We start from the raw sequence: 19485 nt of genomic DNA on the forward strand, positions 1-19485 counted from the left end.
GCCCGAACTCTCTTATTTTATTATCTCATTGTTCCATTGTTTTTAAGTCAATTAGGTTTAACCTCCATCGAATTTATCATTCTATTCATGTACTGACATCGAAGCTGTCTACTCCTGCGGCACATACAGCACCGCCTGCTTCGGCATCGCTGGGCTGCCAGTCGCCAATACTTGCAGCGGGTCAAGTGGAATCAACACCATCTCCCCATTAACTACCCGCCAAGCCCATTGTAACCACTTTGATTCCAGCCATCCACTCTCATCATCCAGCCACGACACTCCGTCGGCTTCGGCCCATGTACCGGCATTCTGGTTGCGAGCATATGCACCCAACTGCTCAAGGACGTCACTCTCATCCTCGGTATTCACATTGGGAGGGTACTCCTCCAGCAGGAAATCAAACCACCGAGTAAGACGAGACGACAGCTTCGACTGGACTTGAGTTGAGCGTCTGGTAGCGGCGAGTAGATTCACGACTAGAGCAAACAGGGCTTGGGGGTCTGTCTGGAGTTTCGGGACGCGCTGGCTGGTAGCTTGTCCCAAGATACGGGCGAAACATTTTTGACTCGGTTCTTGCATATCCTCTGGAAGCAAGCTGTATATCTCGCCCAGCCGGAATAGCTCGCCATTCTTGGTGAGAAGTGACTGTCTCTCCAGTACACGCACTCGGATCCGGGACATGATCTCATCAGAGAGATGGTTCTCAGGGATTCGGCCCATATGTTCACTGAGGAGGACCTTAATATCTTGCCAAGATTCGCTTCTTTGGTGTTCTCGCGCACGCAAGATTGACCACGCAGAGATGATTAGAGCAGTCTTATCCAGCGTGATTTGACCATTTCGATAAATTTGTGCAAAGATCTGTTTCAAGTTCGACGGCTCCTCTGGTAGACCTTCCGTGGTTTCTTGAAGGTGAGCAATATGCGCAATGAGCTCGAAACTAATCTGCGCCAGCACTGCCAGTGTATTACGCCCGCTGCCGTACCCAGTTGGAATGGAAATTCCGGCCTCTGTGATCTCGATCTTCTTGCGCTCGCGCTCATTTGCTTGCATGACTGCGATGGCATTGAAAAGGGCTGGCGAGAAAACGGAGTATTCCATGGGGCCTTCGCGGGCCAAAAGAGGGTAAAAAATGTTGAATATATAATAATGGTCATCGGTGTTCTTGGCCAGCTCCGGGAACATTTGGACCTGGCGAGCTTTGGCCTTGCCGAGGGGACTGTCTTCCGGTAGACCTAATTTGACAATTCGATAGTCGGTGGGGTTATTGAGGATACAGAATCCGTAGTTCATGAGCACTGCCTATCGTCAGTCTGTGGACTCCAATCCTATTTTCTAAGGGGAAATACTCACATTGCTCGTTGTTGCGGGGCCCATAATTGTTCGAGATCTCTTCGCCGGGAGCGACATTTTCCTGCACAAGTAGGCCAACATCTTTCTCCCCAGCGCGCCACTCCACCTTTGCCAATGGTCGGTGGTTAGGAAGATCGATCAATGGCAGCAAGACCGGCACTGAGTCTTCTGGCAGGTCTGAATCCTCCACGGCACCAGACAAGACCTTGGGTGAGAATGCACGAGAAGTAATGATGGTTGACGCCCATAAGTACAAGTCCCTGGATAATTAAATTAGACTTAGAACGTGACACTACCTCAAACATATAACTTACCAAGTATAACTCTCGATGCCCTCAAAGCCCAGTTCATCGAGCTTAGACATCGAGTGATCAAACTTTTCAACCCAATCCTTATACCTGAAAACCGACGCATCAGGAATACCAGTCCCTTGAAGCCAATCCACATCTTGCTCCTCAAAGAATAGCGGTGTAGTCAGCTGTCCTGGCTGGGGAAGTGTGCGCAGATAGGGATGCCAAAATCCCCGCTCACCCTGCAGGAACTGGCCCATCAAGAAAAATGCCGTAGCCTCTTCCTTGCCAACGGCATCAATGAATTCCCTTGGGAACACCACACCATGGCTGGAAAAGTCGCCCTTTGCACATTTGTAGTCGATTGCATTGAAGTAGGACATCGTCACTCCCAAAGGCGTGTTGATTACCCGTGTATCTTTGGTGATGGCCTCCGATAGGTCGGCCTTCACTTGCATATGAACACCCCGTGAAGCATCTTGAGCGACAGTCACACTGTCTGCGATCCAACCGCCGTGCTTGGCGACCCAGTCCACAAGTTCCTTGTGGGCTGCTAAGGAGTGCCCACTTGATTTACTACGATGTGTGTTAGTGACTGAGGTACAATTGTGGGATACATGCCCGCAAATCGAGAAATCACATGTAATCAAGAGGCTTACTCTTCAGACGACGCCATTGTCTTGGAGATAATATCTCCTTCCAGCTCTTTTTCCCTAACCTACCCAGCTTTCGTTCACGTTGAGCAAAGGGAGGGTGAAGAGTGATGTGATATCATCGCCAGAAAAGATTCGGCGGGATGGTGGGCGATCTCGACGTGGACCCACTTTTTTTCCACGCGGGAGGCATCAAAATCACTTTTGGTAGACGCTACCCACAACACTACCCTAAGGTACATTGCACCGTACTTTCATACTGCGTAATTGCCATGGCCTGTCAAAATTGCATCCAAAATCAATTCAACTTCTCTAACCAGCTATCGTACAAGGGCATCGGTCAACTTGGGTGCAGACCAAGAAGCGTAGAACTTCAGGGACCCTTCAGTCAATGAAATGCGATGGCTCCTAAGACTCAATCATGTCATCATAAGGCAGGTTTATCCCCCAGATTAAACCAAAGATGGAAACATATTTACAAATCCCATAAGGCCATGGCGAAAAGAGTCAGAACACAAAGAAACGAATTGAAGAAGCACCCATCTTATTTTGGGTAACGGCAAGCATTTGAATCAATGCAAGTCCAAATGGTATTTGGGACATGATGAAAGACTTTTGAGTCCGATCTCTAGTTGGAGGTTGAGGACTTTCGACCAGGGACGAGAATCTCAACTAGTCCGTCATCTTCACCGTCGCTGCTGTCGTTTTGCTCATCGTCAAAGTGGGAGCTCACGGCCCTTGGCCGGCGAAAACCAGTGTACCGGTTCTGACCAGGGTGGTTTGAGTAACCGAGGGATTCGTTGATTATAGCTTCGTCTTCGTCATCAGAGTCGATCATGCCAGTGGCGGAAGGTGCGACCATCTCGCCCATTTCGTCGTCATCTTCGTCAACCTCCAGCGGGACGCGGTCTCGCCGCCGGACGGATTCGGAGTGGCCGTGTCCATCTTCATCCGAGGAGTTGTCGGACAATGAGTCTGGGGGACTGAAGCCAGACTCAGGGAATGTGGGAGAAAAGTTTTGGGCCGCGTCGGTCCCGAAGTCTGTGTTGGGGAAAGCTGAGGAGCCGACTCCATCCGCGTCGTCGTCGATGCCAGCGATCACAAAGGGATTGTCGGACCACTGCGAGTCTCGACTCTCTTCGCCCTTGCCATTGTCATCTTCATCGGGGTTCTCGGCTTGCTGCTTTTGAGCAGCAAGACGGGCAGCCAATTGACGCCTTGCTCTCGAGGGTCCCATGCTCAGGGGAGCAGGGGGAGGCGGGATGATGGGAATTGGTTGACTTGTTGAATTTTCGGATACCTGGGAGAAAAGAACATGTCAGTTGATTCATTGTCGCTGATATGTGGAAAATGGGATAAGAGGGAGGGGGTTGACGAAACGAGCCACCGACTGAATGGACAAGGCCAGCACTAGATAAAACATGTGCACAAATCAAAAATTAAACAATCAGCTTCCACAAGATCGTTAAAAAGTCCCCGGGGCAATTTAGACAGCCCTCGAGAACATGGTACATGAATTTGCAGGATCCAATTAAGATATGAAGGGTCATGAACTAGGGAAGAAGGGAACAGGACGGCTCGAAGATTGCAGGTGTCATGATGATCATCTCTGACGAAACGCGAAGCCAGCAATGCTTTTCATCCCCTGTTTCAATCCAATAGTCCATCTTGTGCCGGCCTTGTCCATGTCATCGGATCGATTCATCAAGGGTATAAAGTGCAGGTCCAGGGCAAGGTGAATTCTGAGGTTTCGCAGACACGTCGGTCTCAGATTGTGCTGATTATAAACTGGCGCATCGGTTACGTTTACCCACATTCTCAGAATCGCCTTGATCGGCATGGATAGTGTTGTCATCCTGGTCCTCCATATCTTCATCTTCGTCATCGCTCGAGCTGGCAAAACCACTCAGAAGCGATGTGCCGCCACCGGCCCCAAATGCTCCCCCAGAAACGCTTCCTGAGTTAATGTCAAAGCCCTGGAAAGTCGAGCCCCCGATGCCTCCATTCAAGCCTGCTTCAGCTAGAGCGTTGGAGCTCGTGAATCCCTGGTTAGAGCTACCAGAGCCCAGAACGGTCTGGCGCGATCCGACGGACATGTCCGGGCGAACGCCACCCAGGATGGCATTGTCTCGCTCTCGTGTCTCAGACAGGGTCTGTTCGACATAGTCGATCCACTCGGGGTTCAGCACTGACTCCATCACGGACCGCGACAGAAGCTCTGGTGGGTGACGTTCACTGAACTTCACGACTTCCTCAGCGACAAGGGTCAGATGTCCCATGTAACCGAGTCGGATCTGCTTGGTGCGTTGTGCTTCATCACTACGCTTCTGTCCTTCCACAATCGCAGTGGTGATCTGGCCTGTCTCGAAAACATTGATAGCCAGAGCACGGTTATAACCACGCTCCATAGGGCCGTTGAAGACTTGCTGAACCACGTCGTAGACGACATTATGGAGGAAGTTATTCCAAGGGAAGCGGAAAAAGAAACCCTTATGCAAAGTTAATATGAGGGCGGATATATGATGAACGCTCAAAATTAGGAACTTACGAGTATCGTTGGAACCACCTTATTCTCAACAAACATGATCTTGAGGAAGTCTCCAACCACGGGACGTCCATCAGTATCATACTGAATGTATTGTTCGGCAGGGTCCTCGGCGCCGCCGTCGTTAATGGTTTCGGATTCTTGAGCGGGAGTTTCGGAAGGAGGGGGGACTTCCTGTCGTTCGGAGTTCGAGACTGGCTCTGCGGCCTCCTTCTTGGGGGAGAAAAGAGGTGGGGGAACATCCTCGGGCTTGGGAGAAACTGGGTCCTTCTCCTCGGCTTGTGCAGAAACTTCCTGCTCATTTTGAGTATCCGGCGCAAGCTTGATATCAGATACCTGATCCGCAAGGCCGGTGGAGGTTGGGTCCTCAGTCTTCTCAGTCGAAGCCGACTCAGGGTTTGTCTCCGGGGTCTCCTGGGGAGCCACAGTCTGATCTGGGTTCTCTCTCCTTTTCGCCAACCAGAACACCAGAAGATCCGACATCTTCGAACCCGTCTTCTTCGCCTGCGCGTACTCTGGAAGCTTCTGGCGACCCCGTGTCCATCATAGATCCATTGGTGAAATCGGCAGTAGTCTCATTATAATCCATTCCCGAGTGCTCGTCCCGATGAGGATTGAAGAATCCATCGTGAATCAACTTCTCGCGCTCCGAGTCTCGATGCCGAACATATTCGTCACTACCAGGCTCGTTCAAAAGGCCCATGTTACTGCAGTGCAGCAGCTCGGCCATCAACTCGCAGGTCTTGAAACGATCAAAACCGAGCGGTTCAATCTTACCACCCCAAGCGGAGTTCAACCGACCACGGTCAACACTCTTCAGTTGAGTGCCGTCATGAACAGCATGTTTGGAGCTTTGTATAAGAGCCATGAACTGAGGAATATGCTGGGCAAACAAGCGGAGTAGGTGCCCGAGGTAGATTGGATCGTAAGGGGTAGGCATGGAATCAGGGCCACCCAGGTGCTCTGGATCGTAGTCGGAGTTGTTTTTGCGAATCACCTCAATAACGATACCCACACCAACAGTCAGCGGGTTGCCGCCCATCAGCATAGCATCGATCAGCTGCTGAACACACTTAGGCGAGACTAATTGGCGAGTCAGGCTGTTGGGCCCAATGCAAGACTGGTCGTTAGGGGTCGCGTTCGCAGAAATGGTGATAATGGCCTTCAGGAAATCGCCTGCGGATGTCTGGACGGAGCCTGGGTACTCAGGGGTGAGGAATGAAAGGAGTGTCGGAATCAGATCTTGAGACTTCAGCCAGTCCACAGTTCCCTGGCCACCCTCGGCCTTTTCCAAGCTGATTATCTTCAATAGCAGGTCCATGACCATCGGGTTATCGACATGCTGCAGAAGCGCAGCCACAATTCCATCCAGTGATTTCAGCAAATCAAGCATCTCCTCGGTCTTCTTATCCAGTAGGGTCTCGTTCACTTTTGTGAAGTAGCTGGCCTGCAAAGAGTCCAGAGGTGGAGGTCGTCGCAGGAAGCCCCAGAAGTCCCGGAGGTAGTTGGGGCTCTCCATAATCGATTCCAAGATTGAGTATGTCTCTGAAGAGAGAATCTCGCACGCGACGTAGGCATGTTTGATGCGGTTCTTCTCGACCTTTTCCAGATCCTCCGGGTCCAAGACATCCTTTAAGGGATCGGAGTCGGTCTTAGTTTGCTCCTTTTCTGTCTGTTCGTCTGTCGAGGCCTCTGCGCCAGCATCGGTGGCAGAATCCTTAGCAACCTGCTTCTCGTTGGTATCGTCGTCATTTTCTTCGTCGTCATTCACCAGACTCGGTGCGGTCACGTAGTCCATAAGCCGTTTCAAGACATGATCCTCGCGCAGGTATTCTATCAGTTTCGTATTATGCTGCTTCAGTTCCTGGGTGATTTCCGGTTCATCCAGCAGGTCCTCGAGGGTCACATCGGGCTTGTCGAGCAGGGTATCGATGGTGGAGATACTTGCATATCCCCCAAAACGCCAGAACATGATGGAGTAGATAGCTAAGCAGAGCGATTCATGAAATTTTTTGAGTCGTCAAGCTCCGGAGTGTCGTAACGGAGTGGTCTATGGTACACGGGGGGAGGTGTTTGCGCGGGAGGATGGAGTGGAGGGGGGGGGGGGCGGGAGTTCACCGGGAGCGCGATACACCGGGAAATTCACACACACACAGCGTCGCGAAGAATATGGCGAGGCGCGGGCAGGTGGACTATCCTGTCAGGGAGGGAGAAAGATTGAAGGAGGAAATCAATATCGGCCGAAGCGAACCTGGCGCTGGAGTTGGTGTCAGCGATCGAAGGTCGGAATGGTTGCATCAGCCACGGAGCAGATGATGTGCACCCCGACAGGACTGACCTCACGAGACAGGCACGGGGACGGCGCAGCAGATCAAGTGAAGGATCCGCGAAGGCAGCAGGAGCTGGGGATTGAGATGCAGGACGTGTGGGTGTGTGGTGCACGACCTTGACGTACCTCCGAAATGTAAAGAGTGACGGAGGAAGAGAGGGGAGGAATTCCTCCGTGTGGGTTCAAGGGGAGAAGCCGAGTCGAAATGGGTGCGGGAATGCAGGACTCACCACCGGTCCATCAAGGATCAAGGAGAGGTGGAAGAGAGGAGAGGAAGTTGAGGGCAGATGAGCAGGGGCGGAACACACAGTCATCGTGCGCGGGGGAGAGTCGCAGCCCCCGATAAGCCTGACAAAGACAATGTGCCTTCACCAGCCTGCAGTCAAATGTCGACGATGAGCTGTCTCAACAGCCATTTGAATTTACATTTGCCTTTACATTTTACATCTGCATTTATTAATGTTAATCCTCCTCTCAAAATACGACAGAGTACTTTCGCCGGAATATTAGCATTCAATGTGCATCCGCTCAGGCTGTTTCGCCGTCGGAACCATTCTTAGAAATGCAATCCTGCGACCAGCTTGCGTTGCGCCCGGAGGCTGGCTTTCACCCCGACGACTCCAGAGCTGGGTTCACCAGCTGGCCCCGGGCGCTCCCCCTTTCCCAGTCCACTTGGTTTCATCGGTCATCTGGGTTGATCGGGGCTGGCCACGATCAAAATGCGGGTACAAGGTACCAGCATCGCTCGCACGAGCGCCGTGGGGAGAGTGCGTACCCGGTACTTCGTCACGTCCCACACATGTGCCCAATCCACGCCCAAGAGGTCTCCGGGTGACGATGCCCAGCGCTGCGGCCATCTGATATCTGCGGTGGCCCGGGAGATCGCAGCGTAGCCTCCTTCTGGAGCTTCCAGACCATCGATCGCGGTACCTCAAAATATCCTGCGTAGTACTACAACCCCTCCGAGTCCGGAGAACTCGGTGTACTTTAGGATAGACCTGACAAATGCATCAAACCCACACGATTTCCGCTATCCTTAAGTCACGTGCCTTTGGCCTCAGGCTGCAAGGCCCCACTGACGTCGTCCTCCGCATTATCGGTGTTGTGGTCAGGCGATCTTCAGGCGGCCGTGGTGAGATAAGCAGCAGCAACTCGGCCGGCATTTGATTTTCAATCCTGAGCAAGCTTGAACAAACCTCGCCTCCATCCATCGGACAATCGAGACCTGCGGCCCTCACTGGTTCATCCTGGTGCCCCTCCTCGCACGCCCACCCCTCACAATGAACCGTCTATTCGGCTCCAAGAGTGCGGCTCCCAAGCCCACACTCGACGGTGCTATCACCAAGGTATACCCTTCAATCAAACTCTTCGTTGTCGATCCTTGAGCTGACATTCAATCCGATCAGGTCGAAGACCGCGTCTCCAGCATCGACGTCAAACTCGCTGCCCTCAACTCCGAACTCTCGACCTACCAAGCCAAGCTCTCCAAAATGCGCGACGGACCAGGGAAGAACGCACTACGCCAGAAGGCTCTGAAGGTCCTCCAACGACGAAAACAGTACGAGGCCCAGCGAGACCAACTCTCCCAGCAATCGTGGAATATGGAACAGGCCGGCATGATGCAGGATAACCTCAAGAATGTCATGACAACGGTAGATGCCATGAAGACGACCACGAAGGAACTGAAGAAACAATACGGAAAGGTGGACATCGACAAGATTGAGCAGATGCAGGACGAGATGGCCGATCTGATGGAAGTCGGCAACGAGATCCAGGAAAGCATCTCGCGCGCCTATGATCTCCCCGAGGAAGTAGACGAGGCGGACCTAGATGCTGAGCTAGAGGCTCTGGGGGAGGAGTCGATGTTTGAGACTGAGGCTGGGGCCGATGCTGTGCCGAGCTTCTTGCAAGACGAGGTTGCGCCGCCACAGTTCATTGATGAGCCGCCCGAGCAAGGCAAGGTTAAAGAGGCCGCTGGCGGTCTTGGATAATCTTGAAAGAGCCAACTTTCGTACTACACGTGGGCCACAGGCTGTGGAGTGGATCTGGGTACTTTATTCGTCGTTATTACTCGGTAGTACGACGACCATATCACTGTTAATGACGAATTTATTTGTTGTACACTCATGCGATGGGATTTTCACCACATGTAGCGCTATCACAACCAATTCCTCCCCCTTCTCAATATACAAACAAGTATTTTTTTTAATGCAATGAATCCCACGTGCATGATGCTGGTATGTGAAATGCGAATGCCATGTACGGAAGGGGTTATCGCTATGAGTAGAATCAAGATGCTTTGCCCATCCCCACGAGCACCAACAGAGCCACGTTCATCACGGCGATGAGGAGCCAAACGAGAACGGCGATGACAGAGGTGACGATGTTATTCCGCATCGAGACTTGCTCCACCGAAACCTCGCCGTCACCCCCGTTTGTCTGCTCTGCGGGCACGGTCATGTAACGATTGAAGCAAGTAAACCAGATGAGAGGGGCAGAGACAAACGGCAAAATGACGCTGAGAACAACCTGACTGGCAGTGAGGGTCTTGTCCAGGCCTTCTCTACCAACAGCGGCAGCGATGATGATGCTGGGGATGATACTGATAGACCGAGTAATGACTCGGCGAAGCCAGGGCCGAATACTCCACTTCAGCATACCTTCACTTACCATCTGTCCTGCCATGGTACAGACAATTCCGGCAGATATACCGGAAAGCAGCAGAGCCAAGGCAAAAATCAAGCCGGCAGCAGGTGAAATGGAAGAAGAGAGGAGCTTGTGGATTCCAAAAAGGTCAGCATCAGCTCCACCCGGCACGTCGTACAGAGAGGCACCGGCGACGATGAGGATGGCACTGTTGACGAAGAGGGCAAATGTGAAGAGTGACAATGCCAGCTCGATGATGGAATACTTCAAACAGCCCCGGATGGCATGCAGGGTTGGACGGTATTCGACCTCGCCATCAGCGCTGCCCAGAGGAACTGTAGATTCGACATAGCCGGAAGTGACATCGAATTCCTTCAAGCGGGACTGAACCACGCCGCTGCCAAGGAAGAGTGAGTGGGGCATGACCGTGGCGCCAAGGATACCACAACTTTGATAAAGACTATATCAAGTACAGGTTAGTAAGATGACCTCGCCAAAAAAATCTCGTCCAAGATGGTGTTACCTACCCTTCGGATTGAACAATCGCGGACGACGGGAGATAGCCACGGAACACTTCTCCCACAGATTGATCTTTGATAAGGGAGAGTTGAATGCAAAAGCAGATAACAACACCTAGCACCAAAGCCATCACGAAGAACTCGAAAAGGCGTAGACCCCACATTGAGCCGTTGGGGCGGTAGAAAATCAGAAGGAAGAGGACGTCAGCTAAGGTTATGGCGCACCCTGCGACTAAAGGGATGTTAAGAAGCAAATTCAGAGCGATCGCCGAACCAACAACCTGGCATCGGTTTCAGTACAAATTCCGTGTCACATCTTGGACTGTGGCAACTTACCTCTGCAATATCGGTGGCGATGATGGCAGCTTCCGCAAAAAGGTACAGAATGATGGTCAACCAGCGTGGCAGGTGCTCGCGACAGTTTTCGGCCAGGTTCAGGCCGGTCACGGTACCCAACTTGATGCATAGGGACTGTAGAAGGATTGCAAAGAGATTCGAGAGGAGAACAATGAAGAGCAAAGCGTACTTGAACTCTGCGCCGGCCGCAACGTCTGTGGCATAGTTTCCCGGGTCGATATAGGCGACCGCAATGAGGAACCCGGGACCGATGAAGCGGCCAAACTTGGCCAGGCTGCGCCCGCAGTGCAGAGCTAACTCGGAGAGAGATTCTTTGAAAGGACGGCGAGGTGATCTGCCGGTCTTCGAGGGTGGTGGGCACCCTGAAGCCGCGATCACATCACCGTCCGCGGTCTTCTCGTTGGCGGGGTCGGGATCGTTCAAACTCTGCGGTCTGGAATCGACGGACATTGTATCGTCCCCAAGGGCGCTGCCATCGTTGCCGGCCCGCTTGCGATGGACCCGGGAGTTGGCGATGCCATTGAAGTCACTACGGGTCGTGGTATCCGGGCTGAGCGTCGGGGGGTTCTGATTCCAGCCCGGGTGCTCGAGATCGTCGTCGGTCCGCGATGGGCAGTTCATGATGCGTCGGCGACAGGCGTGGCCTGGCGCTGGTGGACTCGGAGCAGGCTAAGTAGTTGACGGAGCGGTCTCGGTGGGCACCAGTCGGAGCCAGATAGCAAGCCGAGTACCCTGTGGAGGTGTCCGACTCTGCCCGACTGTCGTGATGTCGCTGTCGGGGCCAGTGCCTCTTCCCAGCGGGTCTGTGGTCAACCCTGTGCGAACGCTAACCGTGCACTGCCAAGATTTAAGGGCAAATCGAGATTTAGAAATGAAAATGCGGGCGCATGTCTCAATGTGCTGCAGGTGTGGTTCCAAGTCGAATTGCGTTCGGTAGATCGCCGTGTCGGAGGGGCATCGCAAACGGTAAGAGTGGAGCCGTGGCCACCTTCAACCGGCGGACAATGGCCTTGCGATTGATCCAGATATGGGCCCGGGGAACGCCATTGTGCAAATATTGGAGTCACCCATTTTCATTCTTCCTCAGTAGATATCAAATTTGACGGCGAATTGAGAGCAATGGTTTTGCAGAAAGTGTCAGCCGACCTTACAGTGCATAAACGAAAAAATTGGACACGCCACCCTAGTATGGGGAAACCACGAGCACATGGCAGCAGGGACAGGGTGCGGAAAGCAGGCAAGTCGATTTGGGGATGGCAACGGCTTGAAAATCAGTCGTTACACCGGATTTGATGGAGTGGACTCTTACACAGTAGAGTGAGGCGGGCGTAGAGCGGGGTTGTTGTTGTTGATTCAATGTTGGGTATACTTCGAAGTACTCGGAGGGACAACATATATACATCCAGCGGGGAACGGTATACATCGACACCACTCGACCGGGAACGATCTAGATCGCCGCCCAAACAAATCACGGCGAAACAAACAGACTCCTCGTACTGCAAGGATCCAACCAAGTCGGCCTGCAGGCCCCTCTCGTCCCTCATGGGCAATAAATACGCTCATGATGCAGGATGACATGTTCATCAGACACGTTCACCGCCACCCACCGCGTTGCCCCGAGCAACCTGCGCGCCCGCACGTTGTTTACTCCTCCACCCGCGATGCAGCCAACCCCAAGGATCGCCTTGCACGCTAGTTGACCCGGTTGAAGGCGAGTGGAGAACCCGATCCTCGATGTTGCCGTTGGCAGCGAGACCTGCGAAGACTTGCTTCAAATTCCCGGGGCGCCCGCTCTTATTTTCCTCCATCCGCCGTTCTACCATCCCACCCAGCATTGCATTTGTTTTCTTGCATTGATTGCGCCGTTTCCTTGTCTGCTTCTTTTTGTTCTCTTCTTGTGCTATTGGGCTGTATCTAGACTGCCCATTTGCGCTTGTTCCTGTTTTCTTGCTGCGTTGATCGATCCCGTATGTGAGACCTGCCACAACCCGCCCGCTCCCAGTCCAGTCCTCGATCGAACAGCGATGTGCTAACGTGACGCACGACAGTTGCTGGTCAAAGGTGATAAGCAATGGCGCCCAGTACCGTTGGCCCTCAGATCTTTGACGATGCCAATCGTCCACCCGCCCGATCCTCTGTTTTCCGGGCCATCATGTCCAAGCCTCATAAGCGAAACCAGTCGGCCGATGATGCCATGGCCACGTCCCTCCCGAACAAGCCACCGACTTCTGTGCCTTTTCCCTGGACAGAAGGCCCCGCGCCAGGCCCCGGTCACCTCCCGTTGGGTGAAATCGTCCCAAATCGCGACGCCGGAGACAATGGCATGCCCGCCCACAAGGGGGGAAACAAGGGGAGCAAAACTACTCTGCACAAGAAGACGAAAAGCGCCGTATCTCTCAAGTCTTTGAGAAGCTACATGGGAAAAGACTCCAAATCAGACGAAGCCAACAGTGTGGCATCAGACGAAATGTTACCCAAGAAGACCAAGTCGACTAACAGCCTGTCCGCGATCCTCAAGCGATCCCAGCGGGGACGCAAAGGCGACGGCTCGAAGCAGAGCCGTGACAAAGAAAACCGCAGCCCTACCGAACTCGTCGACAACATGCCCTCCCCAGTGCCATCTCCAGTTTGGCCGCAATCAGCCTCACTCTACAATGACTCTGTGACGCGCTCCCGACAGAATTCGAACGCAGACAAACGCCGGAGTGTGGCCGACGAAGTCTCCCTGTATACACCAAAGGGATACGGCCCAGCCCAACAACGTAACTTCTATGACTTCCATCAGCCTTCTCTCGTCCGAACAAATGAAGGCAAGCCTCGACCGAAGTCGGATTGCTTGCAAGGCAACCGGAAGGTGAAGGAATACTTGGGCCCTCTGCAGCGCGAACAGTCGCGGGAGGGGTACGCTATGGAGAAGGTGGACACGACCTCTTCTAGAGGGCATCGACTCGAAAGGTCTCGGAAGATGTCCGCTCCAGAGTCTCCTGGTTCGCGAACTCCGCAGGAGCAGTCCAGTCCTAAGAAGCTGTCTCGTGTCCAGGCTGCGATCTCAGCATTCAACGCCAAAGAGCGAGATGCCGATGTGCAGAAGCATTTGGACTCTAAGGATCTTGAGAGTGAATTTGAGAAGCTACTGGTTTGTCTCCCTGATGTTTTATTCATTGTCTAATTACTAACATGCCTGTAGGATGCACGAAACATTCCCCATAACATGCGGGACAAGATGCGGTCTCTCGATACCAACATCAAGGCCGACTTTATTCAGAAGGATCGAACTGAGAATGGCACTCCCCACAGCGCAAGTACCTCTGAAAGTCGCCGAGGTCGTGGCCAGGAGGCCAAGGACTCCCAGGACCGCAAAAGCTCTCGATCGCGGTCTCGAAGCCGTGGTTTTACCTTTGGCCGAGGCTCTTCTTCTCCTGGTAAGAAAGCTCGACCGGAGAGTGGCAGTAGCTTCCATCGCCCCAAGTCGGTTGATCTCTCCCAGCCCGTGGGTGTCTACACGACCCTATCAGCTGCTGGGTCGACAGCGTCTCTCACCGATGCTGCGGCTGTAGATACAGCTGCTGACCCATCTGACTTTGTGCACTATCTGCGGGAGATCCAAAAACCGGAAATGGTGGAAGTTGGAAAGATTCACAAACTCCGCCTACTCCTCCGTAACGAGACGGTAGCGTGGGTCAACGGGTTCATCATGGAAGGTGGAATGGATGAGATAGTCCAGCTCATCTATCGCATCATGAAGATGGAGTGGCGGTAAGTCTGACTTTCTTGGAATTCCGAAAAATAGTTACACATACTAATGTCTGCGCTAGTGAGGACCATGAGGATACTCTCCTCCACGAAGCACTGCTTTGCCTGAAAGCCCTTTGCACCACATCTATCGCATTGTCGCATCTCACCAGCATCGAAGGAGAGTTGTTCCCCTCTTTGCTGAAGATGCTGTTCGATGAGGAAAAGAAGGGTCCGAGTGAGTTCACTACTCGAGGAATCATCATCAACCTCTTGTTCACTCAACTCTCTTCCACCGCGCCAGGCGAGATGCCCGGCAACCGTGCTCGACGTATCCTTTCTTACCTGCGAGACCCGTCTCCAGAAGATGAGAAACAGCCTGTTTCATTCATCGCCAATATATACCAGACACGTCCTTACCGAGTGTGGTGCAAAGAAGTCAGCAACGTGACGAAGGAGGTATTCTGGATCTTCCTGCATCACCTGAATGTGATTCCTCTGCCCAAATCGGGCTCCGGCTCCACAATGGAGGATCCCTTCACGGAAAAGAAGACGGAGCCAGACTCGAGCTCATACTATACTCGACACTTCCCGCCGCCTCGCCCGCCTGTTCCTGCCGCTCCATACGTCGGGGGCGTTGAATGGGACGCAACAAACTACCTGGCTGCGCACCTGGACCTCCTGAACGGCCTGATTGCCTCCCTTCCCACGATCGATGAGCGCAACCAGGTTCGCGGAGAGCTGCGCGCCTCTGGCTTCGAGAAGGTCATGGGTGGCAGCTTGCGCACCTGCAAAGAGAAATTCTACTCTTCTGTACATGAGTGCCTTCGCACCTGGGTTGCTGCTGCTGTTGAAGATGGATGGCCCTATATTGCCGTCCGGGAAGGCCCGCCTCGCGCTGGTGAGCCTGGCTCGCCAACCAAATCCCCCAAGAAGGCCCCTGGCAGTCCCAAGAAGGGCATCTTGGAGGAGAAGCCACCAAAGCTGGAGCTTGCACTTGATCTTCCAGAAAGCCGACCATCCGCCGGCCTCGGAACCCCCTCAAGTGACTTGCGCAGCTGGCTTTAAAATGTCAACCAGGATACAACATCCGGTCGACAAATTTTCATTTCTTTCCTTGTGTTTTTCTCAACCATTTCTTTGTTTTCACACGCTTCATGACTTGGAGTTGAGGTTTTCATTTTTACAGCACTGACCAGCGTTTCTCGCTTGTCTCCTTTCCAGCTGTTGGAGTTTCCATTTGGTTTTGACTCTATCGGCGTTGGCATTTCTGGTGTTGTTGGGAGTTGCATTTTCATTGCCCAGAGACTTTTCCTGGCAGACGTGATGTAATGAAGTCAAGTCACGGTGCAGGTGGCGGGGGGAGGAAGGTCGGACTCTATGTCGAAATGTATCTACTCTACTCTCCATTCCTCTCCGCGGTATAGCGACGCCTGTTGTCCGGGCTGATATTGCTCATGATTTTTTATTGATGACAGAAATGAGAATCAAATGATCATTGCTCATACATTGAAGGCTACGCGTAAAATTGCGACATAGCTTAGACCTATCGAGAGAATTTCATCTGAATCTACTCGAGGCAATTAACGTGATATCACTCTAGGTACTAACAAATGCTGAACTCCTGTGTAATGGAATGGGCTTGCGACTTAGTCGGTATATTGTACAGTAAGATGGGCAGGTAATTTACAGCAAGCACATGCCGAGCCTGATTTTTTATGATGCACTTCAAGGTCGAGTTCAGTTGTTCTCATCTGACGACCTCTTGACAGGACCAGGAGGCGTGGGAGTTGAAAACATACCCCGCAAGCCGGAGAAGAAGCTATCACGGATCTAAAAGTATTATTAGCAAAAACGTTGCATCATCGAAGCATGCTAATGGTCGGACTTACCCCGTCAAATGGCGTATCCTTTGTATCCCAGTCCATGAAAAGCACAGCGTAGATAGCGACAACTGCAATTCAAATGTCAGCAACCAGCTTCAATCTTTCCAATTGTCCAAAGGACTCTTCGAAGAGCTATGCGATAGAGCTACTCACATCCAATAACGCCCCATTGCACCAAAGTCACCGTCTTGATAAACTTCGGCCGCGCATATTTCAGCGCTGCGCGCCGACGGTATTTGCGCTCGAGGCGGAACTGGTGTTTCGGCGAGAGCTTCGACATGTCCGGTGGCCATTGGCGCTTGGGCTGGTACTGGCTGTAATAGACATCATCGAAGGAGGGAGGTCGCTCCTGTTTATCAGAGGAGAGGCGAAAGGGCGAAGAGGATTTTTGGGTGGTGGATGCGAAGGGCACTGCAGGAGTGGAGGAAAAGAGGCGATGTGTGTTAGGAAGGATGGTCGGAGATGTTTTCTGTGTCGCGCCTCCATTAGAACTGGCCTTGGGGTCATATCGGCAGTCTAGAGATCGACGTACAGATTGGAGCCATGTTGGCTGTCGGGTGACCTGGCCCTGCAAGGTTGTGCTGGCGCTCGAGCATCGAGCCCGAGCCGAGAAACCGACTGAAGAAATGAATTGTCGGATCATAGTGCGCGGCGTGTGAACTATTAGTGACTCGAGGCAGAGCGTTGCACTTCGTGGAAGTCGGTCAGGGAAATTCCCGTCGCGGGCTGAGGTCGGGCGGCGGAGTGCCTCAGCAGTTTGACCGCCAGCATCGCCTGCGAAGTACCATACCGCCTTAGGGTTGATTGAAGGTACTCTACGGTAGTAACTATTTCATATTCTTCGCGCATTTAAATTTGATAAATCGTCTATTCAAAAGTAATATGCGGTGGTATATGCTGATTTCTTTTCAATTGTCAACCTTGGGGAATTCGCGCTCTGAAATAAGGAAATAATGACGGTAGCTAAGAAGGTATCATCCCAGTTCATGGTTTGTAATGAATGGAATATACCAGTAATTCTTCGGATACTTCATTTCCGGATTAATATGCTAGTCAATCATCTGATATTTCACGATTCAGACGAAAAGGTTGAGAGTAATAATGTCGATTGAATTAGCTTGTGATGAAGTTGAACAGAGGCGTATAATCTCCAGGTCCCCACATTCCGAACCCCGAGTACTGAAATTGGGCTAGTCTCGGAAGAATCACATTCATGTTGCAGGCTCATCGATAGGATGCCGAGACAATCCGGAGCTAGGCAGACCGATCGGCGCCACAGGTTGACTGCATGACGTGAGAATCGAGGTTTCGGAGGGCAGACGACCTCACATTCACATGTTCACATGCACACATGTGGCGTGGCAACCACGGGATCCCGTGACTCGGCCCGGAACAACTATGATACGCTGGACCTCGGCACTTTTGCTGCGAGGTGAACAGCGGGCGAGCCTGCGAACAAGGGAAATACCACCGGATCCACGCTTGTGGTTTATAAGAGAGAGACATCGCCCCGGGGCATCGTGGACCGTCCATCATCCTACCCCGTGTTGCCTTTCTTTCTTTCCTCCCCCATACCGCAACCCCGGACTACCTAAACTACAAACTACATTGACGTCATGTCTTCTGGTGAGTACTTCCCCGTCAGCAGTGTCTGCCACTGTATTGCACATACTGCTTTCTTGAGCGAGCCCCTACCGAACACAGAAGACCGGGCTAACTGTTCTGTACAGCCCAGCAGCGTCTGAACCAAGTGTCCTCCCACATCGGCCCTGGTGGCCAGAAGGGAGCCGCCGCCCTGACCGAGAAACATCCCGATGATATTGTCGTGACATGTGCTCTGCGCACTGCTCTTACCAAGGGTGGAAAGGGTGGCTTTAAGGACACCGCCGCCGCCGATCTGCTGGCTGGTGTCTTTAAGGCCGTCATTAACAAGAGCGGCATCGATCCCAAGACCGTCGAGGACATTGCTGTTGGCTCTGTCCTGCCCCCGGGTGGTGGTGCGACCGAGTTCCGTGCCGCCGCTCTGGTTGCTGGTTTCCCCGAGACTGCCGCCGTGAAGTCCTTGAACCGTCAGTGCTCAAGCGGTCTCCAGGCCATCGTTGACATTGCCAATGCTCTGAAGTCCGGCATGATCGATGTCGGTATCGGTGCCGGTGTTGAGAGCATGTCCTCCCAGTACGGGTGCGTAATATCCCTTCCCAGCTTGCTCAAGTATGTAATTTAACATGTGCCTAATCTAGCCCCGGTGCCGTTACCGAGTTCTCCGAGCTCCTCGAGAACCACCCCGAGTCTGCCAACTGCAAGGTTCCCATGGGTGTTCTGTCCGAGGACATGGCCAAGGACCGTGGTGTTACCCGTGCTGCCCAGGACTCCTTCGCTGCTTCCTCCTACCAAAAGGCCGTCAAGGCCCAAAAGGCCGGTCTCTTCAATGAGGAGATTGCCCCTCTTGATGTGAAGTGGACCGACCCCAAGACCGGCGAGGAGAAGACCATCACCGTCAAGGCTGACGATGGTATCCGTGAGGGTATCACCGCTGAGTCTCTCGGCAAGATCCGCCCTGCCTTCGCCAAGGACGGCTCCATCCACGCCGGTAACGCCTCTCAGATCTCCGACGGTGCCGCCGCCGTCCTGCTCATGAAGCGCTCCACTGCCGAGCGCCTGGGCCAGAAGATTATCGGCAAGTACGTCGCTGCCAGCGTTGTCGGTGTCAAGCCCCTGCTTATGGGTGTTGGCCCCTGGGCCGCCATCCCCGTTGCCCTGGAGAAGGCCGGCATCACTAAGGATGATGTCGACATCTACGAGATTAACGAGGCCTTCGCCTCGCAGTGCGTGTGGTGTGTCAACGAGCTTGGCCTGCCCCAGGAAAAGATCAACCCCAAGGGCGGTGCGATTGCCTTCGGTCACCCGCTTGGCTGCACCGGTTCTCGCCAGGTTAGCACCCTGCTGACCGAGCTCAACCGGACCAACAAGAAGATCGGTGTCACCTCCATGTGTGTGGGTACCGGTATGGGTATGGCCGCCGTCTGGGTGGCCGAGTAAAAGTAAGGCGCCCCACTTCCTTTCTTGTACATTGCACAGCGGTTTTTGCTTTTTCTTTTCTCCTGCTACAGGCCCGGATTCTGATATGTATTGAATACCTCTGAGGATACCACGAGAGATCGAACTTTCATGTACAT

At 53.0% G+C, this 19485-nt stretch overlaps 7 protein-coding genes across 7 annotated transcripts; 3 read left to right on the forward strand and 4 right to left on the reverse strand.

Moving 5' to 3' along the window:
• Window positions 1-108: 108 nt before the first annotated feature.
• On the reverse strand, window positions 109-2319 carry N7532_008325 (SET domain protein; the record flags this gene model as incomplete). Its single annotated transcript, XM_056620817.1, has 4 exons — window positions 109-1298; window positions 1354-1613; window positions 1668-2219; window positions 2303-2319. 4 exons carry the CDS (start codon window positions 2317-2319, stop codon window positions 109-111), a joined length of 2019 nt encoding a protein of 672 aa, XP_056471623.1.
• A 605-nt stretch (window positions 2320-2924) lies between these two features.
• Window positions 2925-6813, reverse strand: N7532_008326 (SAPS family protein; the record flags this gene model as incomplete). The annotated part of the gene is made up of 4 exons (XM_056620818.1): window positions 2925-3596; window positions 4111-4785; window positions 4845-5255; window positions 5302-6813. 4 exons carry the CDS (start codon window positions 6811-6813, stop codon window positions 2925-2927), a joined length of 3270 nt encoding a protein of 1089 aa, XP_056471624.1.
• Window positions 6814-8450: 1637 nt separating this feature from the next.
• Window positions 8451-9161, forward strand: N7532_008327 (putative SNF7 family protein (Cta1); the record flags this gene model as incomplete). The annotated part of the gene is made up of 2 exons (XM_056620819.1): window positions 8451-8516; window positions 8577-9161. 2 exons carry the CDS (start codon window positions 8451-8453, stop codon window positions 9159-9161), a joined length of 651 nt encoding a protein of 216 aa, XP_056471625.1.
• A 298-nt stretch (window positions 9162-9459) lies between these two features.
• Window positions 9460-11312, reverse strand: N7532_008328 (NRAMP family metal ion transporter; the record flags this gene model as incomplete). Its single annotated transcript, XM_056620820.1, has 3 exons — window positions 9460-10276; window positions 10344-10615; window positions 10671-11312. 3 exons carry the CDS (start codon window positions 11310-11312, stop codon window positions 9460-9462), a joined length of 1731 nt encoding a protein of 576 aa, XP_056471626.1.
• Window positions 11313-12762: 1450 nt separating this feature from the next.
• N7532_008329 (uncharacterized protein) lies at window positions 12763-15491 on the forward strand (the record flags this gene model as incomplete). The annotated part of the gene is made up of 3 exons (XM_056620821.1): window positions 12763-13827; window positions 13879-14447; window positions 14507-15491. 3 exons carry the CDS (start codon window positions 12763-12765, stop codon window positions 15489-15491), a joined length of 2619 nt encoding a protein of 872 aa, XP_056471627.1.
• Window positions 15492-16163: 672 nt separating this feature from the next.
• On the reverse strand, window positions 16164-16952 carry N7532_008330 (uncharacterized protein; the record flags this gene model as incomplete). The annotated part of the gene is made up of 3 exons (XM_056620822.1): window positions 16164-16256; window positions 16316-16377; window positions 16463-16952. The coding sequence occupies 3 exons, from the start codon at window positions 16950-16952 to the stop codon at window positions 16164-16166; spliced, it is 645 nt and encodes a 214-aa protein (XP_056471628.1).
• Window positions 16953-17925: 973 nt separating this feature from the next.
• N7532_008331 (3-ketoacyl-coA thiolase peroxisomal A precursor) lies at window positions 17926-19348 on the forward strand (the record flags this gene model as incomplete). The annotated part of the gene is made up of 3 exons (XM_056620823.1): window positions 17926-17935; window positions 18040-18490; window positions 18550-19348. 3 exons carry the CDS (start codon window positions 17926-17928, stop codon window positions 19346-19348), a joined length of 1260 nt encoding a protein of 419 aa, XP_056471629.1.
• Between the last annotated feature and the right edge of the window lie 137 nt (window positions 19349-19485).

The sequence above is a fragment of the Penicillium argentinense genome, assembly GCF_028826775.1.
Source record: "Penicillium argentinense strain IBT 30761 chromosome Unknown utg000009l_segment0_segment0, whole genome shotgun sequence".
Classification (NCBI taxonomy): domain Eukaryota; kingdom Fungi; phylum Ascomycota; class Eurotiomycetes; order Eurotiales; family Aspergillaceae; genus Penicillium; species Penicillium argentinense.